Consider the following 24,611-nt stretch of genomic DNA (forward strand, 5'->3'; position numbering starts at 1 on the left):
TAGAAACAAATTGCTGAAATAACCTGACTGACAGTCTGTGCCAATAATAACACATAATAACTGTGGGCAAACACAGCATATAGTTGCTAGTGTGTTTTCTTTTTCACATGATGGTTGTAAGCAATTCTTGCCAGATGGGCTGATAATGTAATTAGGAATCGTTGTGTTAAATGAGGCAGTGTTTAAATTGGCAAGTAATTTTCCTATCTATTAACTGTCCTGAAAAAGAAGAGCTGTTACCCAAATGATTTCTAGCTGCTAATCCCTAACAAGAAATATAGCACTACTTTGCACCTTTTTTTTAAGCACTATCTAGCAAATTATTTTCTGTAGGGTTTATTATGTGTAGGACAAAATAAGAAAGGGACCTAAGAGGTGTTGCAATTCAGGGGTTGTTAGATGGGGTGGATTTCTCCTAAGCCAGTACATCGTGATGTGTGGTAACAGTTCATGAGCCAGTAATGGGATGCTTCCTATTCATAGTCTCTACATGTGGACAAAGAAACATTTTTGCTTTGTGATAGTTCACTGTGTGGCATACTCCATCAAGCAGAGTAGGACTATAAGCCTTATTTTAAGTGTGTGCGTGGGAGAAATCACGAAAGCACAGCAGGACAAGATTTTGAATGGCGTATGAATGTTTCTAGTGCGGAATGGTTGCTCTCTTTATTGTAGATGAGAGGTGAGGGAAAAGAAAGGGACACCATTGGGTCAAGTTAAAATCCCAAAGAAGGCATGATCACTTGTTTTCATCATGAAGTCTGACAGAGCCAGCTTCTTTGGTCTGATGGCTTGTGCTGCAGAAGCTATCAATTGCCTATCATTAAGACTTTGACTGAACCCCGGAGTAAATGTAAGGCTGAATGAGATTGATTATTATGTTTATGGCTCTATCTGTGCAAATCTTACTTTTTTTCTTTTATTTTTTTTTTTTTAACTTCCCCTATGCTTCAGCTGAAGCAGGGATGATAAGCCTAATACATTTTTGCAGTCTGGTTTCTTCTGTCCAATGGTGAAACTTCATTGCTTGACCTAAAAGTATCTGACCTAAAAGGATCAGACCTAAAAGGCTGGTCTTTTAATGGGGATGAAGATTATCACTAGCTCAGCGTGGGTTGCCCAGGGAATCACATCAAAAGCAACAGCGGGACAGAGTTACATTCAAGCCCTAGGATTCCACAGCTGGAAAAGGCTCTGTATGCTAAATCATGCAGAGCTGGTTCGAAGAAATGCATTATGCACTTGTAGCCTCAGGCATTTGTTTTGTATATTTCTCTGAAAGTACCAAAAGCTCCCAACCTCAAACTAAAACAGGAAAGAAACTTACAAAAAGTCTGAGTGGGGTGTGGACCAGAACAGAGGCCAGGTCTGTCCCTGCTAGAAGATAGTAACAACCACTATGCAACACAAATTGAATGATTGCTACATTTTATCACTTTTCCTTGAAACTGTGGAGTTCACTTTCTGAATGCACGGTGAGATAACTGCACGTTGCTGTTCACAGGGCAGTTAAATGAGCTGTAGATAATACCTAGGGTTGATGACACCGTATTGATGCCATTTGCCGTAACAGATACAGCAGGACCCTGAACCACAGCCAGATGAAGCTTTGCTGAATGAAAAAAGATGACAGATCAATAGCCAAATTTTTTTTTCTGATATCAAAATACAACAATATTCAGCAATGGAAGGCTGAAAAATATTAAAGACATAGTGGTAAGTTAAATGATTGAAGCAGGATAGCTTACAGTAAGTGCCATTTGATGTTGGTGCTAATCAAGCACTGGAAAGTTTGAGGGATCCTTGAAGTATTGACAATGTGTTTGACTTCCAGTTGAAATAAATCATTGAAACTGGGCTTTTTTCAGTGTCTCTACCCCCTCAGAGAAGAAAATATATGAAATGCATAGCCTCAGAAGGCTTCTGCTTTCAGTGTTCCTGACTTTCAGTAAACAGGTTTGGATTTATTTCTTTTTATAAAGGCAACTTAATGGGTTATAGATAGGGTGTCAGATTTCCTCTATAGGTTTGTCATGTCAGAGGTGGATGTTACTCTCTTGCTTACCCAACAGCTGGGGATCTTTATGAACCTCTTATTAATACTCATGCTGTTTCTGTATAGGAAATGCATCCAGCAAAACAACCTCCAGGTACAGTAATAGGTACAGATTTTATGTCCTACAGCTGTGGTAAAACTGACCTTCAGGGGAAAAAATGACCTTTTGCATTTGCTTTCTGCTTTTGCCATATAGGTCTGAAAATGAACTTGGAAGACACAATTGAAAAAAAAAAAAAAACAAAACAAAAACAAAAAACAACAAAACAAACAAACAAAAAAAAACCAACAAAACAAAACAAACAAACAAAAAAAAAAAAAAAAAAAAAAAAAACACCACCAAGGTTTTCCTTCTGTGCTTCCAAAAGCAAAAATAAAGTTATCTTTCATTGTTTTGAATTCTGGGCACGTGATCCATCAGCAGTCTTTGGGCAGTTTTTCCTTCATAGCCTCATTCAGCTGTGTCTCTCTGACCTTGGCTTTCGCAAAATCTGACTTCACCTGACACTTTCTGACAACACAGGGTGATCACTAAATAATCAGGTCTCAGTGACAGGAAGTGATTCACCCAAGATGGCCATAATAAACTCAAGGAACCTGCTCCGCCTGCCCGCAAGAGCTTTGATTCACCATCTCTGAGGCTTCACCAGGAGGTACCTGGAGAGGACACTTCCACTACTGTTGGCTCTGCCTGGACATCAGGGTCTTCTGCCCCTGTGGCAGAAAGGTGACAGCACAGAGAGGTGTGACTGCTCTGCAGCTATCACAGGCCATAGCTCAATGGATCTAGTTGAGGTGCTGTCAGTTTTGGTTTTCATTAGTAAGCTGGGTGGCACAATGCAGTGGCAGAGAAGTGAGCAAAGTGAGGAAGTTTGGCTTCATCTTTTGGGAGAGGGCAGGGCTGAGCTCTGGAGATGGGGCAGGCTGGGCAGTCCTGCACCAAAGGTCCTTTGGATGCTGCCTTGTGACTCACCAGAGCTTGCCTGAAGCTCCCCCAGCAGCACCATTAAACCAGCAGCAGGCTGTACGGCATGAAGTAGGCTCCAGTGGTGACGACATGAAAGTGTTTCTTAATGAGACATGAAGCCACTAAAGAAAATTCAGACCCAAAGGGTAGCCAGGAGAGAAAGAGAACTCAGTAAGTGATACCCACCCCAAAATGAGCTGCTAATCACTGGCGCTATTGTGAGGACTACAATAAATCAGTGTCTGCCTGAGCCGCCTGCATCTCATTATGCACAAACACGCGGATAGAGAATGTCAGCCTCAATAGCGATCTGTCATGTGAATGCTTCTGTGTCCGAGTGGGCTGGCACTTGCATGGTTAGCTGGCTTTGTATTTTTTTTTCTTTTCTCTTTTGAGGAGGGGAGTATCTATTTTCTTGTGGAAATGTTGGTTTGCTCTGTACCATGGGTAGTAAATTTGCCATTTTCTTCAGTGTTTTGCAAATTCTGTGATGATAACTTTGTACTTAAGGTGCAGGGGTAAAATATCTTTCATATATGTCATATTTAGTGACCAGGGTTTTGTTTGTTTTCCAAGTCCTCCTCCGTGTATGATGGCATGCATATTACTGAAGCTAGGGCAACACCTACGTATATTTATACAGCTGATGTATAGTACCCATTACTCAAGCATCACAGACTGCCTTGGAAAGGCTAATTAATTTAAGCCCTGCAGCATGCCTTTGAGGCAACTTTTGTTAGTCCTCATAGATGCACACATTGTAGCTGCCCTTTGTTATTTATTTTTAATATATTTTTTGTCCCAGAGAGGGGGAAAAAATGAATAGTTCTTACTTTGTTAGGTAGTTGACAAAATGTTGTGGTTTTGATATCATTGAAATAAAGTATGAAGCAAACTTTAGATTTTATTGCAAGTCATGCCTCAGAGGTTCTTATTTTCTTTTGAAGACTCAGGCCTTGGAGCCAGGTGAACTTGTAGATGTTCTTTTATTTTTAAACATCTGTGTCTAGCTCATGTGGTTGAAAAATAAATTTTAATGTTTTGCCTCTGTTTAATCTAAAATCTCAGATGCGGTGAAGCAGGTAAATAACTTGACTAAGGCTGTGGGTTTGTTTCTATTTATCTTAAAATGCTTGCTTGGTTAGGACTGGGAATACCAATGACAGAGTATACATGCTGTTCAAAAGAGAGTCCCATGGATTACTAGTTGTTTTTGTCTTCATGGTTTAATTTCACAGCTCCTCAGTCTTGTGCTACACTAACTAGGTAAAACAGGGGCAGCTGTCTCCTCCTTCCCCCTCCATATGCAAACCAAAGATGTTTTTGAACGTGACTCCTACTCTGTTTTTGTCTATTTGTCTTAAATCTGTTAAAGAAGGATTCAGCATATCTTCTCCAAATGCTTTATCTTCCTTTGTCTTTACTCTGCTTTCTGACCTTGACCCTCTTTCTCCACTTTCTTTGTCAACACTAAACTCACTTCGCCTGTCCTTCTCTCTTACCCTTCCCACATCCATTTTCACTCCTGGATCTCTGGCTACCTCACATCTTAAGCAAGTGTTGAGGACTACCAAAGTGGCTAGTTTGAGCTAAAGTCAAACCACAGGCAACCCAGTCCTGATGTTTCACTCCCTCCTACATGAAAATTTTTAATTTAAATTTTTCTGGGGAGCAGCTGTACCCTACTGCCTAGGGCATAATTTCACAATCATTTTACACCAATCTGAGACCATGCTGTTACTGAAAGAGGCAATCACCTTTTTGTAGTACCTGCTTCTACCATCTCTTTTCAAGTAGCTGTCTGATATGGCAGATTGCTATATATACTTTTTTTTTTTTTTTTTTTTTTGGTAACTGTAGGTAAGGAAGCTGATCTGATTTGTAGCACAGCCCCAAGGGTGCTAGTGCTTATGCCAAGAAACCATGGGAAGCATTCAGCCAAGAGCAAGGGAAAAGTGTGACTGCAGCTTTTAGTAGTACTACAGTCTCTAGCTGACTTAAATTATCATTTAATGACACCTGTAGTTTCAAGGTCTCCCTGAACGAGGCAATCCTGCCTCTGGCTGCTCACTCCTGTGCTGTTACCTTCTGATTTGACTATCATGCCGCTGGGGTGAAGCAACCTGCTAACCTGAGCCAAAGGGGAATGGAGCAGTCTCGTTTTGTCTGTATGGTTTTCATTGAAAATTTTTGGCCTATCTTGTCCTCCCAATTAACTAAACATGTGGCCCACTCTTAGTCCACCTTTCAGTCCATGCTATTCACGGTGTTTATAAATCTGCCATCTTCCAATTTAAAGAATGTGAAAGCTGTGGTAGGCTGCTCCTGCTCAGGATGAACTGCACAAAGCTCCCATGCTCTCCAGGTCATGAGACAGCTTTGTGCTTCTGCTTATTTCTACTCAGACTTGCACTCAGCCCTGACATAGAAACCTTGTAAGCTCTGAGGCAAACCATGCTTTAAACAGTAGGCAATTCAGTCTGTGTCCTGGGCAAGCAAGGTTGCCAAGACACATAGATTGGGCCAAAAAGAAAATTGAGATGGTGGGATATGGTCTTGAGACGGTGTAAATATGGTCTTGGCTGGTTTTCCCCCTTGCAGGAACATGCCTATTTTAAAGCATGTCAGCATGATCAGCTGTTTTGAAGGGGCTGCAGTAGCATATCTTTTCCAAAAGTGACACTTTGTTTTCCAGGACAATTTTCATCATCATTTTAAAATTGAAGGTAATTTAGACAAAAACTGTAATGATTTTGTTTGTTTGTTTGTTCGTTTAGTTGGATATGAAAACCACCTCTCCTTTCTTCTGTTTCGGCAGTTAAATATTCTGGTTGACACCGGGAGCAGTAATTTTGCTGTAGCAGGTGTGCCTGATCCTGATGTCACCTCCTACTTCAATACCGAGCTGTAAGTACCTGTTCTACACTTCGTGATGGGTTAGGGTGTCTTTTAGATTCCGACTCCTCCACTCCACGCCACGCAAAAGAGGATGATAAGGCAGTTCATGGGGCTCCTGTGACATCCCAAGAGAGTGGGATGTTTGTTGCCTGAGTGGGAAGATTTGCTTGATGCAAAGTCCTGCCTGACACCATGAACAGTCCCACTCATGGCAGTGCAACTGAGCTCTGAGCACAAAGCTGATTAGAGCTGCAGAAAAGGGAAGAAGATTACGGGGTAAAAACTGTTTGCAAAATGACACTAATTTCAGCCAATTTCTTATCCAAATAGTCTTGGAATGAATTAAAGTTTAAATATACTTTCCCTTTGTTTAAAAACAAAACTTAAAACTCAGTAATTGTATCTTTTACTTGACATTTCATTCAAAACCAAAATTAGCTATTCAAAAACTCACTTGTTCTTTAGTTCGGCCAATGGCCTCAAACCATCAAACCATCCAAACCATCCTCAAACCAGTGATCTGGACAGACCCTGCTGAATCTGGTTGTTTATAAGATACGACTTGGTGGTTTCAGTGCTTGTTATGCACTAAATTTGCTGTGTTAGCATGAGGTGACATTAGTCACAGCCAAGCACAGCTTCTTCTGTCTGAATCATTCATGCTCCTTTCTTCCTTTGTTTCTGCCCTTCTCTAGTTTCAATTATTTCAGGTAAACTTCTCCAAAACACAGTGTCTGTCTTTAGCTAAAGCATATGGGTAAAAATACTTAAAGGACTGGGAGGCTGGAGAATATCACCATTCTCATTACCTCTTTATGTATTTTAACATGAGGGTTTGCACTTTTTTTCCCAGTAAGATGCACTGGTGATAGAGGGATAGAAGGTATTTCCGTGTTGCTTACTGGCATAACCTTACCTCCTGCCACATATTCAAGTGATAATGGCGATATTGCACATCTCACTCTCATATGACACAGGTCTGTAAAGTCCAGAACTTGCACTTGAAAGCCATTTCTGCAGTATTGCAGAGTTTTTCATGCCAGCTATCCCCTTCCATAGGTAGTGGCTAGAGGAAACTTAGCTGCAAGGAATTAAAAGCACAAGCATCCCTTCTCTCTTTTTTCTTCAGTGATGTTATTTTGTCTGGAAGGGCAAAGCCTCTCTCATGAGAACCATAAACCATTAGAAATAACAACAACAGCAGAGGCTGTGTGTTTTGAAAGGCTGTGGAATCACTTGAAGGTTACAGTCTCTTATCAGTGTTCTCAGTGTATACTGTGTTTTGTGAAATTTGATATAAAGTTAATAATGAAACCTTGAAATTTGGGCCCTCAAGAGTTAAGGGCACTTTGTAAAAATTATTCTAAACTCAAGTCAGAGCAATTCAGAGCAATTATAATAAGAATTTCTTATTTGGATTGAATTGGTGCAGTACTACAATATGCTCAGAAAAAAATGAAACCATTAGTATGCTTGAACTTGGCTACACCATGTTTCTTCCATTGTAAATACTTCAAATATATTTAGATAAATGTAATCTGGGAGGGATCCTAGCCCCACTGAAATCAGTTAGATGTTTAAAAAAGTCTTTTGCAAGAAACTTCTGTAGGTCAGTCGGTACATATCTCAAATGAGGCAGCGTTGTCAGCAGATCAGGTTTTCCATGGCTGAGTCCAGCCAAGTCCTGTAAACCTTTAAGGATGCTCTCTCTTGGCAGTGTGTTTCAGTGCTGTGCCACACTGTCCTGTGGAGGAAATATTTCCTATTGTCCACTCTGAACCTCACAAAATGTGACTCATGGATGTTGTCCCTTGTGTTATTATATGTCACTGCAGAGAAAAGTTTGGCTGTGGCATCTTTGTAATTGTCTTTCAAGTTGTTGTAAGCTGCTGTGAGATTTGGCCTTAGTTTCTTGTCTGCAAAACCAAAGCCCAGCTTCTCTCAGCCTCTCATCACAGATCCTGTGTTCATGGTCCCTGACCTATCTGGTAGCTCTCTGCCAGTCCCTCTTTCTCCAGATCCTTGTTGAACTGGGTTCCCAGAGCTAGCCACAGTCTATTCCAGGTGTGGACTCACCGGTGCTGACCAGAAGGTGAGAGCAACTTTCTTGGATATGTTGTCTATGGCCCTCCATATGTGGCCTGGTGTAGAGTTTGTGATATGCACAGGGCAAGTACGGTGTTTGCTCTTATTCAGCCTGGTGTCCACCATTATCCCAAGTCCTTTTGAGCCCTTTTTAGTTGCTTCTCATTCTGTCCTGATGTGTGGGGTTATTTCCTCTCACCTACAAAACTTTGTGCTTCTCCATGTTGAGTGTCAGGAGGTTCTCTTGGTTCAATTTTCTCATTTTTCAAGATTCCTTTGAATTCAAGCTCTGATATTCAGCATGTCAACTACTCCCTTTAATGAAGTGTCCTGGGCAAATCTGCTGAGGGTACAGTCTATCTGTTGTATAGGTTCTTGATGAAGATGTTAAAAACAATTTCTCCTCCACTTACAACCCTTGGGGCGCTATGCTTGTCATGAGCCTGACACTGAGCCAGTGGTCACTGCCGTTTGGGCCCGGTGGCCTAGCCCATCTTCAGCCCACACTGCTGTCTGTTCAGCCCCACATCCTCAGCTTCCAAATGGGAATGCTATGGGAGATGGCATCAAAAGCCTGACTGAAGTCAAGACATGCTACAGTCACTGCACTCTCCTCATCTGCATAGCCGGTCATTTTATTGTAGAAGACAATGAGGTTGGTCAGGTATAATAATACCCATTAAATTCCTCATTGAGCGTCCATGATTACCTTCTTGTCCTGCATGTGCTTGGGAGCAGATTCCAGGAGGTTGTTCTTTGAGACTTTCCCTGACCCAGCGGCCTAGAGTTTCTTGGGCCCTGTAGCTCCTCTCTTTTTGAGACTGGACTTATGACAGCCTTCTCTCAGTACTCAAGTTATTTTCCCTGGCTGACATGATTTTGCATAAATGGTATACAGGAGCCTTGATATCACATCGGCTAGATCTGTAAAATTACCTAAGAGTGACCTTTACCCACGTGCAAATGAGACAAATGACCTATGGCCACTTTTCTTCCATGCTACATGGAACACTTCAAAATTAGATAAAGAGGTTTTTCTCTCATCTGGTAATCATTCCTGCAGTTTTTCCTTATATCGTCATGAAGTGCTTCCATATCAAAGTCATAAACTGCGAATTGAAGATAAGGAGAAAGAAGGATTAGTAATTTGTTAAGTTAATGGGACTGAGTTATAGATGTGTGCTTATTAGAATATTAGTATTGTGTTGGAGAAAGAGAGTGATGGATCTGAATTTCCTGATTGCCATGCTCTTACTTTAATTTTATTAAAATGATCAAAATCCAAAATTAAATGCACGATTGTTTTTTGACTGAAATTGAGGAGGGTGCATAGGAAAGGCACTATCTGTGTTTCAAAGGACCTTGAGGTTGTGTTGTTCAGGAAGAGCCCTCCTTGAGCAGCTTCAGAACTAGTTTGTTAAATTATGTTGTGTGTCATATAATCCGTGTCATATAGTTCTACTGTTTAATTATCTGGGTCTTTCCATACAAAATGCATAAAGCTGTTACCATGAACTCTTTCATGGCTTGAGCTTTGGAGTAGCTCTGACAAAACTTAGCTGTGAGAAGTTCTGAGTCTGCTGTGGTGATCATGCTGTATAGGTCACAATGGTGTATAAGGTTTTGGGAAATGGCTTAGTTTGTCCTGAACTGAAACCACAGGGTTTGTTCTCATGCTGTTCAAAATAAGTTGTTTTTGTTGAGTACACTACTTATGATAAACAAACTACTTTAACAGAGGTATAAAGTGATTTTTACTCTTGAAACTAAATTATCAGTGGTGGATCTGTAGCAGTATGTGAAAGAATGACATACTCAGGGCTGTCGGTATTCAGCAACAGTATTCGGTCTTATTTCAGTGTGAATAGTACTGTGCACCATCTAAAGTTCTGAGAGCAAACTGCTCAAGAATTGATTATTCCAAGAGATATGGAGGCAAGAAAATTATGGGCAATAAATTGAGGTAATACAATAAGTTATACACAAGCAAGCAAAAGTAAGCTGCTGCTTTGCAGTGTGATCCTGCAAGTCTGGTTGTGTACACTGTGCAGTTTATGGTTTGAGGGAAATTATAAACTTGTTCCAGAACCCCTGCAAGTTAGGTGGGACTTCTTCGTTAAAGATAAGAATTTATGTTGAGGCATAGTCTTTAGACAACTAGGATGGTTGTTGGGTTTTCATGTTTGCTTTGCCCTGAGTTGGCCCTGAGTCACTTATCTTGCGCCTTCCATCTTCACTGAAGAAGCAATCAAAACTTCTGTTCAGATTTTTTGATCTATTGCTGTTTTCTTTGCCATTGCTGTTCGTGGAGACATGGGTTTGGTGCTTAGGAAAAAGTGAATGGATAAGTAAGAAAATCTGAAGTCCTGGTTTGTTGAAGAGTGGCAAGTGGGCTGGGACACTGTTGAATTAAGAAGGAATTGCATGTGTTTGGCAAGGTCGGAGTTAAGCAGGGCTTTCTGTGAAGTGGATTTGCTGTTACCATTTTGAGCATAATATTTTGCCAATGCTTTATTCAATGCTGTAGGCTGGTAATGAGGAGTAACTCTACATGAGAAAAATGAACCTGTTGCTAGTTTTCTAAGCTGAGATTTGAGGACCATGTTTCTGTTGGTTGCTTTGGAGAAAAGGTGGTAACCAGAAAGGACAGGGAAACACTACAGCACCATAAACTAGGAGGCCTTTTTCCTTGCCTCTAGTGAAGATATACTCTGTCCTGCCAGAAAAGCTGAATTTCTTATTTTTTTTATCTTAGCCACAACAACTTGTTTGGAATTTTTCATGCTGTGTGTTTGTTCTCAGCCCACGAATTAGAACAAGTCTCTAGTTTTCACCTCTAAAGAAGTTTTCTTCCTTTGGATCAGTGAGTCGGAAAAACACCAGCTGATTACTGTCAAGAAGACGGAGCAGGAAGTGGTTTTGCAGAACAGAATGTAATTTACTGCCACAAGGATCACGTGAGATCCCTTCCCACACTGGGTATTTTGTTCCTTGAAAGATATGATAAGGCCTTCTCTCCAATACAACATTTGTGGGCTTTACAGATGAGATGAGTATCCTCATATCCATTTCTACAGGTCAGGAAGCTGAGGAAGTGGCTTGTCCTGCCTTTCACCAGGAAGTTCACCTACAGTGCTGGAAAACGAGCCCTGTCTTTCTGTGTCCTGGTCCACAGCTCAATCCGTCAAGCTATTACTGCCTACAGAAGCAGAGCTATGTGCTGCTGCTGTTGCTCATCATGCAGAGTCTCTATGTGCAGATTTGCTCTGCTTTATTCTCCTAGCACTCAGTTTTCTCTCTGATTTCAGATGTTTCTTCTTCTGTTGCACAGCCACTCTCCTGTATTAAGAGCCCTGTATTTTCCCTTTCTTTTCCTGCCCCCTCCTAGCTTCTCTTATGTCTCTAATTATTTAGACTCCATTTTGATTTATAAAATGTGCTGCCAGTATCACAGTGGTGCTCTGAAGACCCTGCCTGAGCAGAGATGTCCCTTAGACTAAGTGTCATACAAATGCAGAATTACGCAGAAAGGTAAAACAGCAGTAGCAGTAACCAGGTACAGGTAGTAACAGTGTCTCTGGAATTTGTGATTTTGAAATCTAATCCGTGGGGCCTATTACCTCATTTATTTCTGCTTTCTTGGATGTTGCAGGCTACTGGGCTGTGAAGACCCCTGATGGGTTAGGTGTTGGGAGTATCAAGAATGGTTTAGAGTTACAGCCCGGACTCTTATTGTTCCCAACCCTTGTTTAGCTAGGAAGAGAATAAGTTGCATGGTCCATATGGCCAAATTGTCCTTCAAGATAAAGTGTCTGCTTGAATGGGTAGGAGCTGTCTGAATTGCTGTCTGAAGGTTGTTCTCCCTAATAGACAAAATCACACCAATTCATTCTGGTGAGCTCAGGTACAGGGGCCTGTGAAGATACCTCATCTGGTTGTTTCTGTGAGAGCAGCTGTTAGATGAAAGCTGGTTTGATAAACTGACTGCACTGGATAAATCATCTGCATCTTCTACTGTTTTACACACATGTGAAGGTGGTATTATGAAATTATTTTACACTTGCCTCTTTTTTTTAATTTACTTTTTTAAAAGTTGTCAAACTAAAAGTCTGTTTGAACGTACCAAGCATGGTAGTTTGCCTCCTTAGAAAGGCAAGCTGCCTGCCAAGGAATGGGACCAAAATAGATTGTAAGGAAACTAGGAGTTTTATAGCTGTTCAGTAGTGATGAAGGTGGAAGCTGATTACTATATTTATACTACAAGATTTTAAAATGAAGAAATCTATTGATTTTTTTTCTCCTGTTTTGTTAAGCCTTCTAAACAAGATTATTTTTCTTTCTTTGCTTGCCATACTCAACTGCTCTGTTGCTTTTGCTGCCAAGGTCTAGAAGGAACTCCTTCCTTTCCTCCTCCAAGTCAGGGAATCATTTGTTAATAACATTCAAATCTACTTACTTCCTGATAGATAGACGAAACTGCAGATTTAGAAAACCTGTGTTTTATTCCTGATACTCACAATAATACTCCAATTTACCAAAAATGGATTTTTAGTAATATTAATGACATATTAGTCTACAGCTATTCAGTTAGCTTGGCATTTCAATTTGAGATTTGAATTCAGAAAGTTTTCATTTTCTTGTGCCACTTAATACATTTCATCTCCAGTTAAAGAGTATTGCTCCTGTTCTGATCACAGTATCACAGTATGTTTGGGATTGGAAGGGACCTCAGAAGATCTTCTAATCCAATCCCCCTGCTGGAGCAGGAACGCCTAGGTGAGGTCGCACAGGAACATGTCCAGGTGGGTTTTGAATGTCTCCAGAGAAGGAGACTCCACAACCCCCCTGGGCAGCCTGTTCCAGTACTCTGTCACCCTTACTGAGAAGAAGTTTCTTCTCAAATTTAAGTGGAACCTCTTGTGTTCCAGCTTGATCCCATTACCCCTTGTCCTATCATTGTTTGCCACCGAGAAGAGCCTGGCTGCATCCTCATGGCACTCACCCTTTATATATATATAAACATTCATAAGGTCACCCCTCAGTCTCCTCTTCTCCAAACTAAAGAGACCCAGCTCCCTCAGCCTTTCTTCATAAGGGAGGTGCTCCACTCCCTTAATCATCTTTGTTGCCCTACGCTGGACCCTCTCCAGCAGTTCCCTGTCCTTCTTGAACTGAGGTGCCCAGAACTGGACACAATATTCCAGATGTGGTCTCACCAGGGCGGAGTAGAGGGGAAGGAAGACCTCTCTCAATCTACTAACCACTCCCCTTGTAATACACCCCAGGATGCCATTGGCCCTGTTGGCCACAAGGGCACAGTGCTGGCTCATGGTCATCCTGTTGTCCACCAGGACCCCCAGGTCCCTTTCCCCTACACTGCTCTCTAATATATAATTTTCCAACCTATACTAGAACCTGGGGTTGTTCCTGCCCAGATGCAGGACTCTACACTTTCTCTTGTTAAATTTCATTACGTTATTCCCCGCCCAACTCTCCAGCCTGTCCGGGTCCTGCTGGATGGCAGTACAGCCTTCTGGCGTGTCAGCCACCCCTCCCAGCTTAGTGTCATCAGCAAACTTGCTGATAGTACACTCTATTCCCTCGTCTAAATCGTTAATGAATATATTGAATAATATCGGCCCCGGTACTGACCCCTGAGGCACTCCACTAGATACTGGCCTCCAACTAGACTCCGCACCATTGACTACCACTCTCTGGCTTCTCTCCTTAAGCCAGTTTGCAACCCACCTCACTACTCTATTGTCTACACCACACCTCCTCAACTTAGCTGTGAGGATGCTGTGGGAGACTGTGTCAAAGGCTTTACTGAAGTCAAGGTAGACCACATCCACCGCTCTGCCATCATCCATCCACCTTGTTACATTCTCATAAAAGGCTATGAAGTTGGTCAAGCATGACTTACCCTTGGTAAAGCCATGCTGACTGCCCCTAATAACCCTCTTATCCTTGATATGCCTTGAAATGGCACCAAGGATAAGTTGTTCCATTACTTTCCCAGGGACAGAGGTGAGGCTGACCAGTCTATAATTACCCGGGTCCTCCTTCTTGCCCTTTTTGAAGACTGGAGTGACATTTGCTTTCCTCCAATCCTCGGGCACCTCTCCCGTGTCCCAAGACTTGGCAAAGATGATGGAAAGCAGTCCAGCAATGACTTCAGCCAGCTCCCTCAGCACCTGCGGATGCATCCCATCTGGACCCATGGATTTATGGATGTCCAGACTATTTAATTGTTCCCTAACCCTGTCCTCGTCAACTAAAGCAAACTCCTCCATTGACCTGGCTTCATCCGGGGTCTCAGGGGTACAGGGCTCCCCAGGACAGCCTCCGGCAGAGTAGACAGAGACAAAGAAGGCATTCAGTAATTCTGCCTTCTCTGTATCTTCTGCCACCAAGGCACCCACCCCATTCATCACTGGAACTACATTGCCTCTGGTATTAGCTTTATCTGCTATATATTTGAAAAAGTTCTTTTTGCTGTCCTTGACCCCTCTCGCCAGCTGTAATTCTAAGGAGGCCTTGGCTATCCTAGCTGCCTTCCTACATCCTCTAACAGCAATCTTATATTCTTCCCAAGTGGCCAGCCCCTGCTTCCATGACTGTAAACTCTCCTCTTCTGCTTGAGCATACCCAACCGATCCCTATTCAACCACGCAGGCCTCCTGGCTCCCTTCCTTGACTTCCTACGTGTGGGGATGCTCTGATCCTGAGCCTAGAAGAAGCAATCTCTGAATGCAATCCAGCTATCTTGGGCCCCTTTTCCTTCAAGCAGTCTTGCCCATGGGATTTCCCCCAGCAATTGCTTGAAAAGGCCAAAGTTAGCCTTGCTAAAGTCCAGGGTTGCAATTCTACTTGCTATTCTGTTCCTGCCACACAAGATACTGAACTCCACCATCTCATGGTCACTGCAACCCAGGCAGCCCTCAACCTTTACTGCTTCGACCAGACCCTCCTTGTTAGTGAGGATGAGATCCAGCAGTGCACCTCTCCTAGTCGGCTCCTCCACCATCTGCATGAGCAAGTTATCATCAATGCACTGGAGGAATCTCCTGGACTGTGGCTGGCTGGCTGAATGGTCCTTCCAGCAAGCATCAGGGAAGTTAAAATCCCCCACAACAACCAGGGTCTGTGACGCCACTCTCAACTGCTCATAGAAGGCCTCATCAACTTCCTCAGCCTGATCTGGTGGCCTGTAATAGACACCCACAACAGTGTCACCCCTGCCAGCCTGTCCCTTGGTCCTGACCCATACACTCTCAACTTGCTCATCATCCACTCCTGGGCAGAATTTAGTACATTGTAGTTGCTCTCTCACATAGAGAGCAACTCCACCACCACGCCTGGCTGGCCTGTCTTTCCTGAAAAGGGCATAGCCATCCATGACCACATTCCAGTCATGTGAACTGTCCCACCATGTTTCTGTAATTGCCACCAGACCATAATCTCCCGACCGAACACAGGATTCTAACTCCTCCTGCTTATTTCCCATGCTGCGCGCATTGGTGTACAGGCATTTCAGGGAGCGAGCAGAGCACACCAATTTCTCCCTAGGGGCATAGGAGGCCACCCAGTCCTCATCAGTTTTAGAATGCTGCCCCACTGGGACAAGCCCAGCTACAACCCCATCCCCCTTCAAGCCTAGTTTAAAGCTCTCCAAATGAACCCAGCTAATTCCTGCCCCAGCATCCTTTTGCCCCTGCGAGATAAACCTTTCCCGCATGACACTGTCCGGACTGGTGTCTTATAAAACCAACCATTATAAAAAAATTCAAAGCCCTGCCTGTAGCACCAGTCTTGGAGCCAACCATTTAGAGACTGAATTTTCCTATTCCATCCCACATTGTCACTGACAGACCAGTCTGAGTCAGGGATGTAATGCACGGGATAACGTAACACATTTAATTTAAAAAAAAAAAAAAAGGACACATTGTGAAGGTTTGAGTCATTGTTGGATGAAAACAAGGCCTCAAGACTTTTTCTATTACTGCTTTTTTTTTTTTTTTACTGTTTTTATAATCCATTCCCCTTTTTCTGTGAGTATATGTAGTCAACTTTACACACTTCACTTTTTTTCTCTCTGGGAAAAATTAAGATGGAATACATTCTGTCTTGCATTGTACATGAACAGCTCATGCATAAGTGTATCTTTTCCTTTTAAAGGTCAAGTACATACAAGTCTCAAGGGATTGATGTCACAGTTAAGTACAGTCAAGGAAGCTGGACTGGAGTGTTGGGTACAGATGTTATTACTATGCCAAAAGGAATAGATGGCAGCTACGTCATCAACATTGCTACCATTCTTGAATCAGAGAATTTCTTCTTACCAGGGGTTAAATGGCATGGGATTCTTGGTCTTGCCTACGATGCCTTAGCCAAGGTAAGTCACTCTTTCCCCAGCTATTAAAATAAGAGGACAGATATTCTGTCAGAATTAGACTCCTCCCTTCCACCCACTCTTTCCTGTGGATCCTTTGTATTTGTTAAATTCTAGAAATAATACACTGGATTGTGATGGTACCACAGTCCTAAATGAGGATTTAGGCTTTTCTTGTGATGAAGGCTCCAATTTTAGCTCATCTGGAATTAATAAGCTTTTACAGAGTTTGTAGTTCCAGCAGATTGGAGTAAAGGCTTCTGGTATACATGTGGAGGGCATTTATGAAGGTTGTGATGATCTCTCTCAAGACTTGTCAACGGACTTATGGGCTTACTTCACCAAGCCTTTGGCAGTTCATTCTAAGACATTCTCCATTCATCAAGTAAAAGTTGAGATGGAGGGCATAAATGGATAATTTCAGAACAATATTAGCTCTAGTGTTTTTATTAACATACAACAAAGCATATCCTGTTCTTTTTGAGGCAGGAAATTCAAGTAGAAGTTTAAATTAAAACCTAAAATTTATAGTCTAAAATTTATAACCTTTTAATGTAAAACTGAAAACATGATTGGAATACTACATGGTCGTAGTTTTCAACCTACACATAACTGTTTGAGAAATTCACAAACTGAGGTATATCCCATTAGAACAAATGATTCTATATTTCCTGTTGACTCTGGAATTAAAATGCTTTATTCAAGAGTTGTGTGATCATTGTATTGACTTCTGCCATACTTACCATCACACACTGTTGACAGACAGACAGAGAAGAGCTGCTTCTCAGGCACTGGTTTGAACAAACAGTGCATTCAGGGCATTTATTTTTCCCTTCTTCCAAAGACTTAAGTGTTGTTGGCTTCTGAGGCTGTTCTATGCTTTGTGTAGTAAGAGCACTTGGCACTTCACAAGCTCGCCAGGGTCTCTGCCTGTCATGAGATGTACCTGCACAGAAATCTGAATTACAATGAAATTGTAGTACTCTAATAAACTGCAAAGACAAATATGACATGCAGTGTAGGAAAGAACCTGTTGACCAGTAATCAGCTGAAGTGATTGTCCTTGGATATGAAGTTCTTTAAAAGAAGGGGAAATAAGGCCATTGAATTCAAAGTTCATTAGAATAAACTACGGTTTAAAACTGAAAATCCTCACTTAAAATTCTTCCTTTTAACTGTGGAAAAACAGGAAAGGCAAGTTACATTTGGCTGTTCTAATAACCCAAAGCCTTTTCCAAACAGAAAGCATCAGTGAGAGTTTCTGTCTAAAACTGAAACCAGTATTTGAATTTTAAACCTTCAGTTGAAAAATATTCTTGTGCTTTAGGGATTTCTGACAGTGGTCAATAATAAAAATGTTTTTAAACCCAGAAGAAACAGAAAAATGACAGATGTGAGTTTTTTAATGACATACTATATCTAGAATTTTCATCACATGGTTGTCAGAAATTCAGTTTACTTGTGAAAAGCAATCTTGTTTGAATAATTGGGTCATTTCTGCAAATAAACTTTTTAATGAATACTTCTGCAATTCTTTTGTTTTTTGTTTTGTTTTTCAACACCTTCAAGCCTTCAAGTTCTGTGGAGACGTTCTTTGATTCTCTTGTGAGGCAGGCAAAGATCCCCAACATTTTCTCCTTGCAGATGTGTGGTGCTGGACTGCCTGTTTCTGGAAGCGGTACCAACGGAGGTAGTCTTGTGGGTATCTGTCAATCTGAGAGGGAAGATGTATCTTTCTTAATCTCTCTCCCTCTTTTCTATGACTATCCTACTTCCAAATTTAATTTTTGATATATGAGCTGGTTTATATTTTTTTAAAGAAAAGTTAAGCACTTAGGCAAAACTCAAGCATCTATTTTCATTCTCCATTGTTTTTTTCTCTCTCAAGTTTGAGTAAGCTTCTGCATTTCACATTTATTTTTTAAAAAAAAAAAAAAAAAAGCTTAAAAGTTGTGGTATTTCCTCAGGGCAGATTCTTCAGTCTTTCTCAAACTGAGTAGCCACTTACTCAGCTGCTAAGCTTGTGCAATAAATCTCATCAAAATGCTACAGTAATGTTTTTTACATGACGTGAAAAGGGGGAGAGGAATCAAGGCTCTTTTCTTCCTTGTAGACAACATATTAAAGGCAAAAATCTGAAGACCAAATCTACTTGTTGTTACTCTGAAAAGTCTTCCCATCAGTTTTAGTGGGACCAAGAATTTTCCATTATTTATGACTGTTCCTGAATTATACTGAAATAAGCATATCAGCACAGGAGTTGGTCACAAATAGTTATTTTGCTGTGAATTCACATGTTGTAGATGTTAACACATTTGAGATAGATGAAGCCGAAGAGAGAAATTGCTCGTGTTAGCTCAGTTCAAAATCTGATGGTCTAGTATGCTCGCAGTCAGCTTCAACATAAGTTTTGATGAAAGCTAATAGCGATAGCAATGACAGAATGGTCACATTCCATTTTGGATGTGTATAAGAAAAATGAAATGATGAAATGTTCTTGAGAAGTATTAAGGTTTTCTGATCTGATAAAGTGAATTTATGATGTGCAGGTTTAATATACTGTCCCGTTTTTATACATTGCCTAGATTAAACCCCTGAAGATACTGTTTTGATTTTAAACTGTGGAGCTTTCGTCAGAGAAACAGTGTGAGCTTGTAGATGAAGATGCTGGTAATTTGGCCCAATATGGGAATTCTGGTTGATTGACGCTTACAGCTAGATGCTTCATACAGCTTTATTATTGACCGAGGAGTTGTCAGTAAGATCCTTACAAATGGTGCTCTATTAAAATTTTGATGCCGCGAGTACCCTTTTTTTTCCTGTATTTGCCTCAAAACTAAATATCTGGGATTTTAAAGTGTGTGAATTCCTTTCTCTTTTCCCTCAGATTCTGGGTGGAATTGAACCAAGTCTGTACAAGGGTGATATTTGGTATACACCTATCAAAGAGGAGTGGTATTACCAGGTTGAAATTCTCAAACTGGAGGTTGGAGGACTGAACCTCGAATTGGACTGCAGAGAGGTAATTGCATAATGTGTTTCTGTCTATATAAAATGCAAGTTTGATTTTTAAAAAAAAAAAAAAAAAAAAAGTAAACCAAAAAACACTGAATTGGTCAGTTTTGTCTTTACAAGCAGACCTGTATTCTGGTTTCCTCTGAGAATTAAGGCTGCATGGTAACTGAAAAGGAATGAACAACCCATGTGCAATGCAGTATGTACATCAAACATGCTAACATTGCCTCAAAGAGGACTTTAAAGTCATTGCTAGTATTTTCAGTAAATTAGGGACTAAGCTACAGTTATTAATTAAACAGTCCTCTGAAAATATGGCTGATGTAGTTTGGGAGGGCTCAGCCTCTTGACTAATTTGAGTTGTCTGAGTTGTAAGAAAGGTGCCTTAACACTGAAGATAAGTTGTTGTCAAGAAGACAACAGTCTTTAAGCAACTACAGATTATGGTTTTCTGTTATACAGTAAAATCAAACCAAAGGGTTTTAAGACAATTCTGGTCAAACAAAAGGGAAGGTGTTGGATTAGCCCATGTGGAAATGTCTAAGCATGTAACTCCTGACAGCATTGAGCAAGTGTCTTCCTGGGAAGCTTCCCAAAGTATCTCATCCTATGCCTTCTTTTTCTGTTTTTTCTAATCCACTTTTGCTTGCTTTGGCTTTGTCAGTTACTATGCCTGATTGATTTGTTTTCTGTTTTTATTAGGAATCAGTTTAATGAGACTGTGGTGTTGCCATTTTTATTCCAAAGCTGTTTCATTTTTTTCTTTGGAGGATATGTTTGTATGTGTGTGTTTCGTTTGTTTGTTACTGAAGCTCATTGCTATTCATGTTTTGATTTTAGTTCTATAATTTTCATGCCCTGTTTTCATTAGACATCTTAATTTTATCTTATGCTTGTTCTCTAAGTTGGAAATCATTTGGACATGATAATTCAAAAGTTTTTCTAGTTCATACAATTTAAGTAAAATTTAGGATAAAAATCTTACACAAACATTATTATATTTATGTACAAAATAAGGAAATCATAGTGTCATTTAAAATATTTTAAATTAGTTATATCAGCTTTCAACTTAATAAGCAAAACAAACAATGTCTATTTAAATGTCTGTTATATTGTTAGGAGGGCAAAACTGCTAATCCTTTGACATAAATGTTTGTGTTGCTCTTCTTTCTAGCATTAAAAAAAGATCAACTTGTTTTTGAAGAAGAGCCCTTGTACTAATAGTTTAATACTTACTGTTTCCAGAAAACAACTCACTTAAAAACCTAGCGGTGTTATGAAAGTTTCCTGTTATTGTTGCTCTTTTTCTGAGCCAGCCAACATATTGTCTGTGCCGCACAGTATGCTAGTCCCTGGTATAGAAGACATTATTCCTTTCTTGATCAAAGATCTTCTCGCAAAAATTTAGGGGAAGAATAGTAAATTAGGGCTACTATGATTAAAGTTTGGCTAGTTAGGAGCTTGCAGAGGATGTATAATTCACTGTACAGGATGGTGAACTGCGTGCCCTCTCTCCTCTTAGTTGTTTTCTAGGAAATGGAACATTTCTTGTAACAGTCACCAGAGACTACTCCTTTCCTTGCAAGGGAAAAGTAGTCACCTCACCTCAGTGCTGGGAATTTGTCCAATATTAGACCACAGCTGCGGCCTTAAGCTGGGCAGACCAGGGCTGAGAGAAGTCCTGAGCTGCTGGCAGCGCGTAGGGTGCACTATTAAATATTAACCAGGAAGATTAAGAAGGCAAGAAGTTATTAACCACTGAAAGTACAATGAATACAGAATGAAAATCTAGGTACTTAGTCTCTGGCCAAACATTCCTGCTGCTCCAGGCATTTTGTGTGGTTAATATGTTAGAAGTTGACCCTTTTGGCTGTGCCTCCTACCTACTTTTTTTCCAAGGGTAGCTCTACGGGATGCTGGCAGTTGCATCTGTGTGGTACAAACCTATTAAAATGGACTCCACAATGCCTTGGTGTTTCTCTCCACTCTTCAGAATATTTCTGAGTGTACAATAAATAGTTTCCTGTTTGTTTTTCTTTCAGCTCTGCTTGGCAGCCTATAGCAGCTCTTCTTTCAAAAAGAAAATAACTAAGTCAAATATATTTGTTTTACTTTTAGGTGGGTTTTATTTTTGTCACTGCACTAAAGATATTCTATGTGACTTGATAACATCTAAACCAATGTATTTTGAAGTCGCTTGTTGTTTGGCCTCTTCCTAAAAACCTTATGCTGTATGTTTCCTTATGCCTTATGATATACCAGAAATGTGTCACTGTTCAGTTGTGTACCTTTAAAAATATTTATTCTTTGTTTACTGCATCTAGAGCTTGATGAAATCCCTTAATCTGAGGGCTAGGGTTTTAATAATGAAGATAACTGTTTCCTTAGGGTTTTTTTAGTCCAGATTTTGAGGCAGCAAGATTGAAATTTTGAGTTTCTTTTTACTTGTTTTTGTCTGTGTTTTAGGGGTTTGCAGCAGTTAAGAGAGAAAGTTGTGGCATTTAGCATTTGTTCTCTTGAGCCAGTACCAAATATGACATGCAATGAGGCCTAATGTTCCTTGAATATTCTTAACTTATATATGTCAATCATTAAACATGGGCTGCTGTATTGTGTTTAAACTAGAGTGAGTTGTTTCCATGATAGCAGAGACCTTGATTCAGGGCTTGGACATACGTCTGAGCTACATCAGTGTACTTAGCATCTCTCTGTAGTGACCCTGAGAGTGCTTTTGCCCAAAGCATATGGGAGGTGACGTGGATTAGCTCACCCCTCCCAGAAAGGCCGCGCTTTGCTTCTCTTTACAGTGGTTTGGCCATTTGCACCAGCTATGGTGACACACAGTAATTTTGTTCAGTGGTACAAATAAACTCACTTTTGTGTCTAGGCTGACCACATCTTGCTTTTGCTCTCGGGCTTCATTTGAATTCAGGCTATCAACTAGAAAGAGCTGCTGACAGGTATGACATGCAGGTTTGGAAGACAGCTACCAAAGAGCAACAGCTTCGTCATTGTTATGAAACAGTGCAAACTGCATTACATTAACTACAGTATATAACTTCTCTCTTTTTTCCTCCCTCCCTAGTATAATGCCGATAAAGCAATAGTAGACAGTGGGACCACTCTCCTCCGTCTGCCCCAGAAGGTCTTCAGTGCTGTGGTGCAAGCAATAGCTCGCACGTCCCTGGTAAGCCAATGTCATTAAATCTGTCTGAGATGTTAATTTCCTATTGAATGCTCACATTTGGTCTTTGAAAGAAGTGTCACCCTTGCTGTGTGCCTTGTAAGTCATAGGGTTTTAACCTGAATGGAGTGGAATCTTTCCTGGTCTACCCCTGTTAAAAAGTAAGACATGACTGGTAGCCTTTGAAGGAAATGGAAAAGGGAAAGGAAGAGGTGAAAAGGGAAAGGGAGGAGGAAAAGGGGGGATACAAGTACAGACTAGAAACACATATATGGAAATGCATCAGAAACAGTGCAGAGATGGAATATTTTCTTCTAAGTATTTCAGAAACATGGACATAATCCATGTCACTTTCATTCAAACTATTAAAAGTATAAAAGCAGGCCTTTCATTCAAAATAAAGTGTTTATAAAGCAGAAGAACCTGCTACTGCAAGCAGTTCCCTTCCAAGTATAATGCTTATTGTTGTACAGAATGGATGCCATTCATTGGGATTATTCATATTGATAAAGCTGGTTTTGACCTTCATTATTGAATTATTCATGTTTAAAAGCATCTTTCTTTGAAAACAGAGTGGGCTTTAGAAGTAGGGCATGGGGTTGATGGATTTCTCCGAGTATAGAGTAACAGAAGCAGCATTTTCTGGTTAATAAAAACAATTCATAAATGTTGGTTGAATACAGTAAGCAGTTCCAAGAAGTTTAAAGATTAAGACTAAATCCCATATATTTCAATGTGAGCCACTCTAGTATTTTTGTCACGGATTCACAATCAGACAGTGGTAGTAGTTGCAAATCACAGAAAATTCAGTAACTAAGCTATTGGTCAGCTGCCCAAAAGATGGAATATTTGCCTCTATGATGGTAATTCAAGACTGAGATCCTTTTCTGATGGAGAGCAGAGATTTGTCATGAAGTGTTCTTCACTGCCTGTAGGTGTCTGTTATCTGATATAAATGTACCAGTTATCTTATGTATCTCAGCTTCCCTGGTTGAAAAGTTCTTCTTTGCAAAGCACTAAAGTATTGACTGGAACAATTTCAGTCAATTGGGAGGGAATTGAAAGAAGCCTGCCCAAAAGGTCTTGTAATAGCACCTTGTGGACAGGGAATCCTCCTATGAAGTGGGCCACAGCAGTTACACTCCTCTCTGATGTTTCTCAGAAGGACATTCAAACCAGGGCCTTCCACGTGACAAGTAAAGAGTCAAGTGATCAATAAGGTGTTAGAGGGGAACCGCTCACTCACCCTTCTTAATGGCTTTTGTTCTTCCTATTAAAAATGCATAAACTAACTCTTTTAGGGTATCTTTTTAATCCCAAGGACCTTGCTGCTGTACCCTTTTCTCTCCACACACACTAAAAATTACTTTCACAGCTTTAAACAAAGTAAATAGTCTATTAAATAAGTAAGTAGTTACATGATGTCAGGATCAGATTCTAGCTATGTAGGAGCAATGTCAGGAAAATGGGTATTTTCAGCAATTGTACAATGGCATCACAATCATACTCTAAGTGCTCTGTGCTTCTGGCAGGCTGTGCACCACTGAAACAAAATCTGCTGTATTCAGACATATTTATCTGACCACAGGAGAACCAGGTTAACAAATTTCTTGCTTCTTCCCAGCAAGATGTCATTACCCCTCAGGTATGCTGGGATAACTGCATGTGAAGTGTTCCTTTATTCAGCTCCATAAAAACCAAGGCTGTGAGCTTTATGCTCTTTAGTGGTTCTGATTATGTTTTAAACCTTACTTGTTTGGACTGAAGTCTTTCAGGGAGCAGCTATAGATGCAGTTTAATGATGGCAAGTCTGAAGGGTGGTGGTTTTGGTAGATGGGCAAAGATGGGCCACAGAGGGGTGGCAGCTACTATATCTCACTGTGCTGAAGTCAGAACGGTATGTCTACTCATGGTATTAGTATAACGCTAAGTTAATAAGTTGAAGAAAGGAAGGCTCCAATAAACCTCTTTGTTTTAATAATCTTTTAGGTGTCATACAGCCAAATCCCCTGCA

At 40.7% G+C, this 24,611-nt stretch overlaps 1 protein-coding gene across 1 annotated transcript in view; it reads left to right on the forward strand.

Annotated features, from left to right (window-relative positions):
- BACE2 (beta-secretase 2) overlaps positions 1-24,611 on the forward strand; it is a 51,587-nt gene that overhangs the window by 16,674 nt on the left and 10,302 nt on the right. Inside the window, exons 2-6 of the mRNA XM_065068450.1 lie at positions 5,842-5,930; positions 16,185-16,401; positions 17,968-18,096; positions 19,286-19,420; positions 22,499-22,600. Of these exons, the coding sequence (XP_064924522.1) occupies positions 5,842-5,930; positions 16,185-16,401; positions 17,968-18,096; positions 19,286-19,420; positions 22,499-22,600 (672 nt within the window). The remainder of the gene's footprint in view (positions 1-5,841; positions 5,931-16,184; positions 16,402-17,967; positions 18,097-19,285; positions 19,421-22,498; positions 22,601-24,611) is intronic.

Source organism: Columba livia, chromosome 1 (genome assembly GCF_036013475.1).
Source record: "Columba livia isolate bColLiv1 breed racing homer chromosome 1, bColLiv1.pat.W.v2, whole genome shotgun sequence".
NCBI lineage: Eukaryota > Metazoa > Chordata > Aves > Columbiformes > Columbidae > Columba > Columba livia.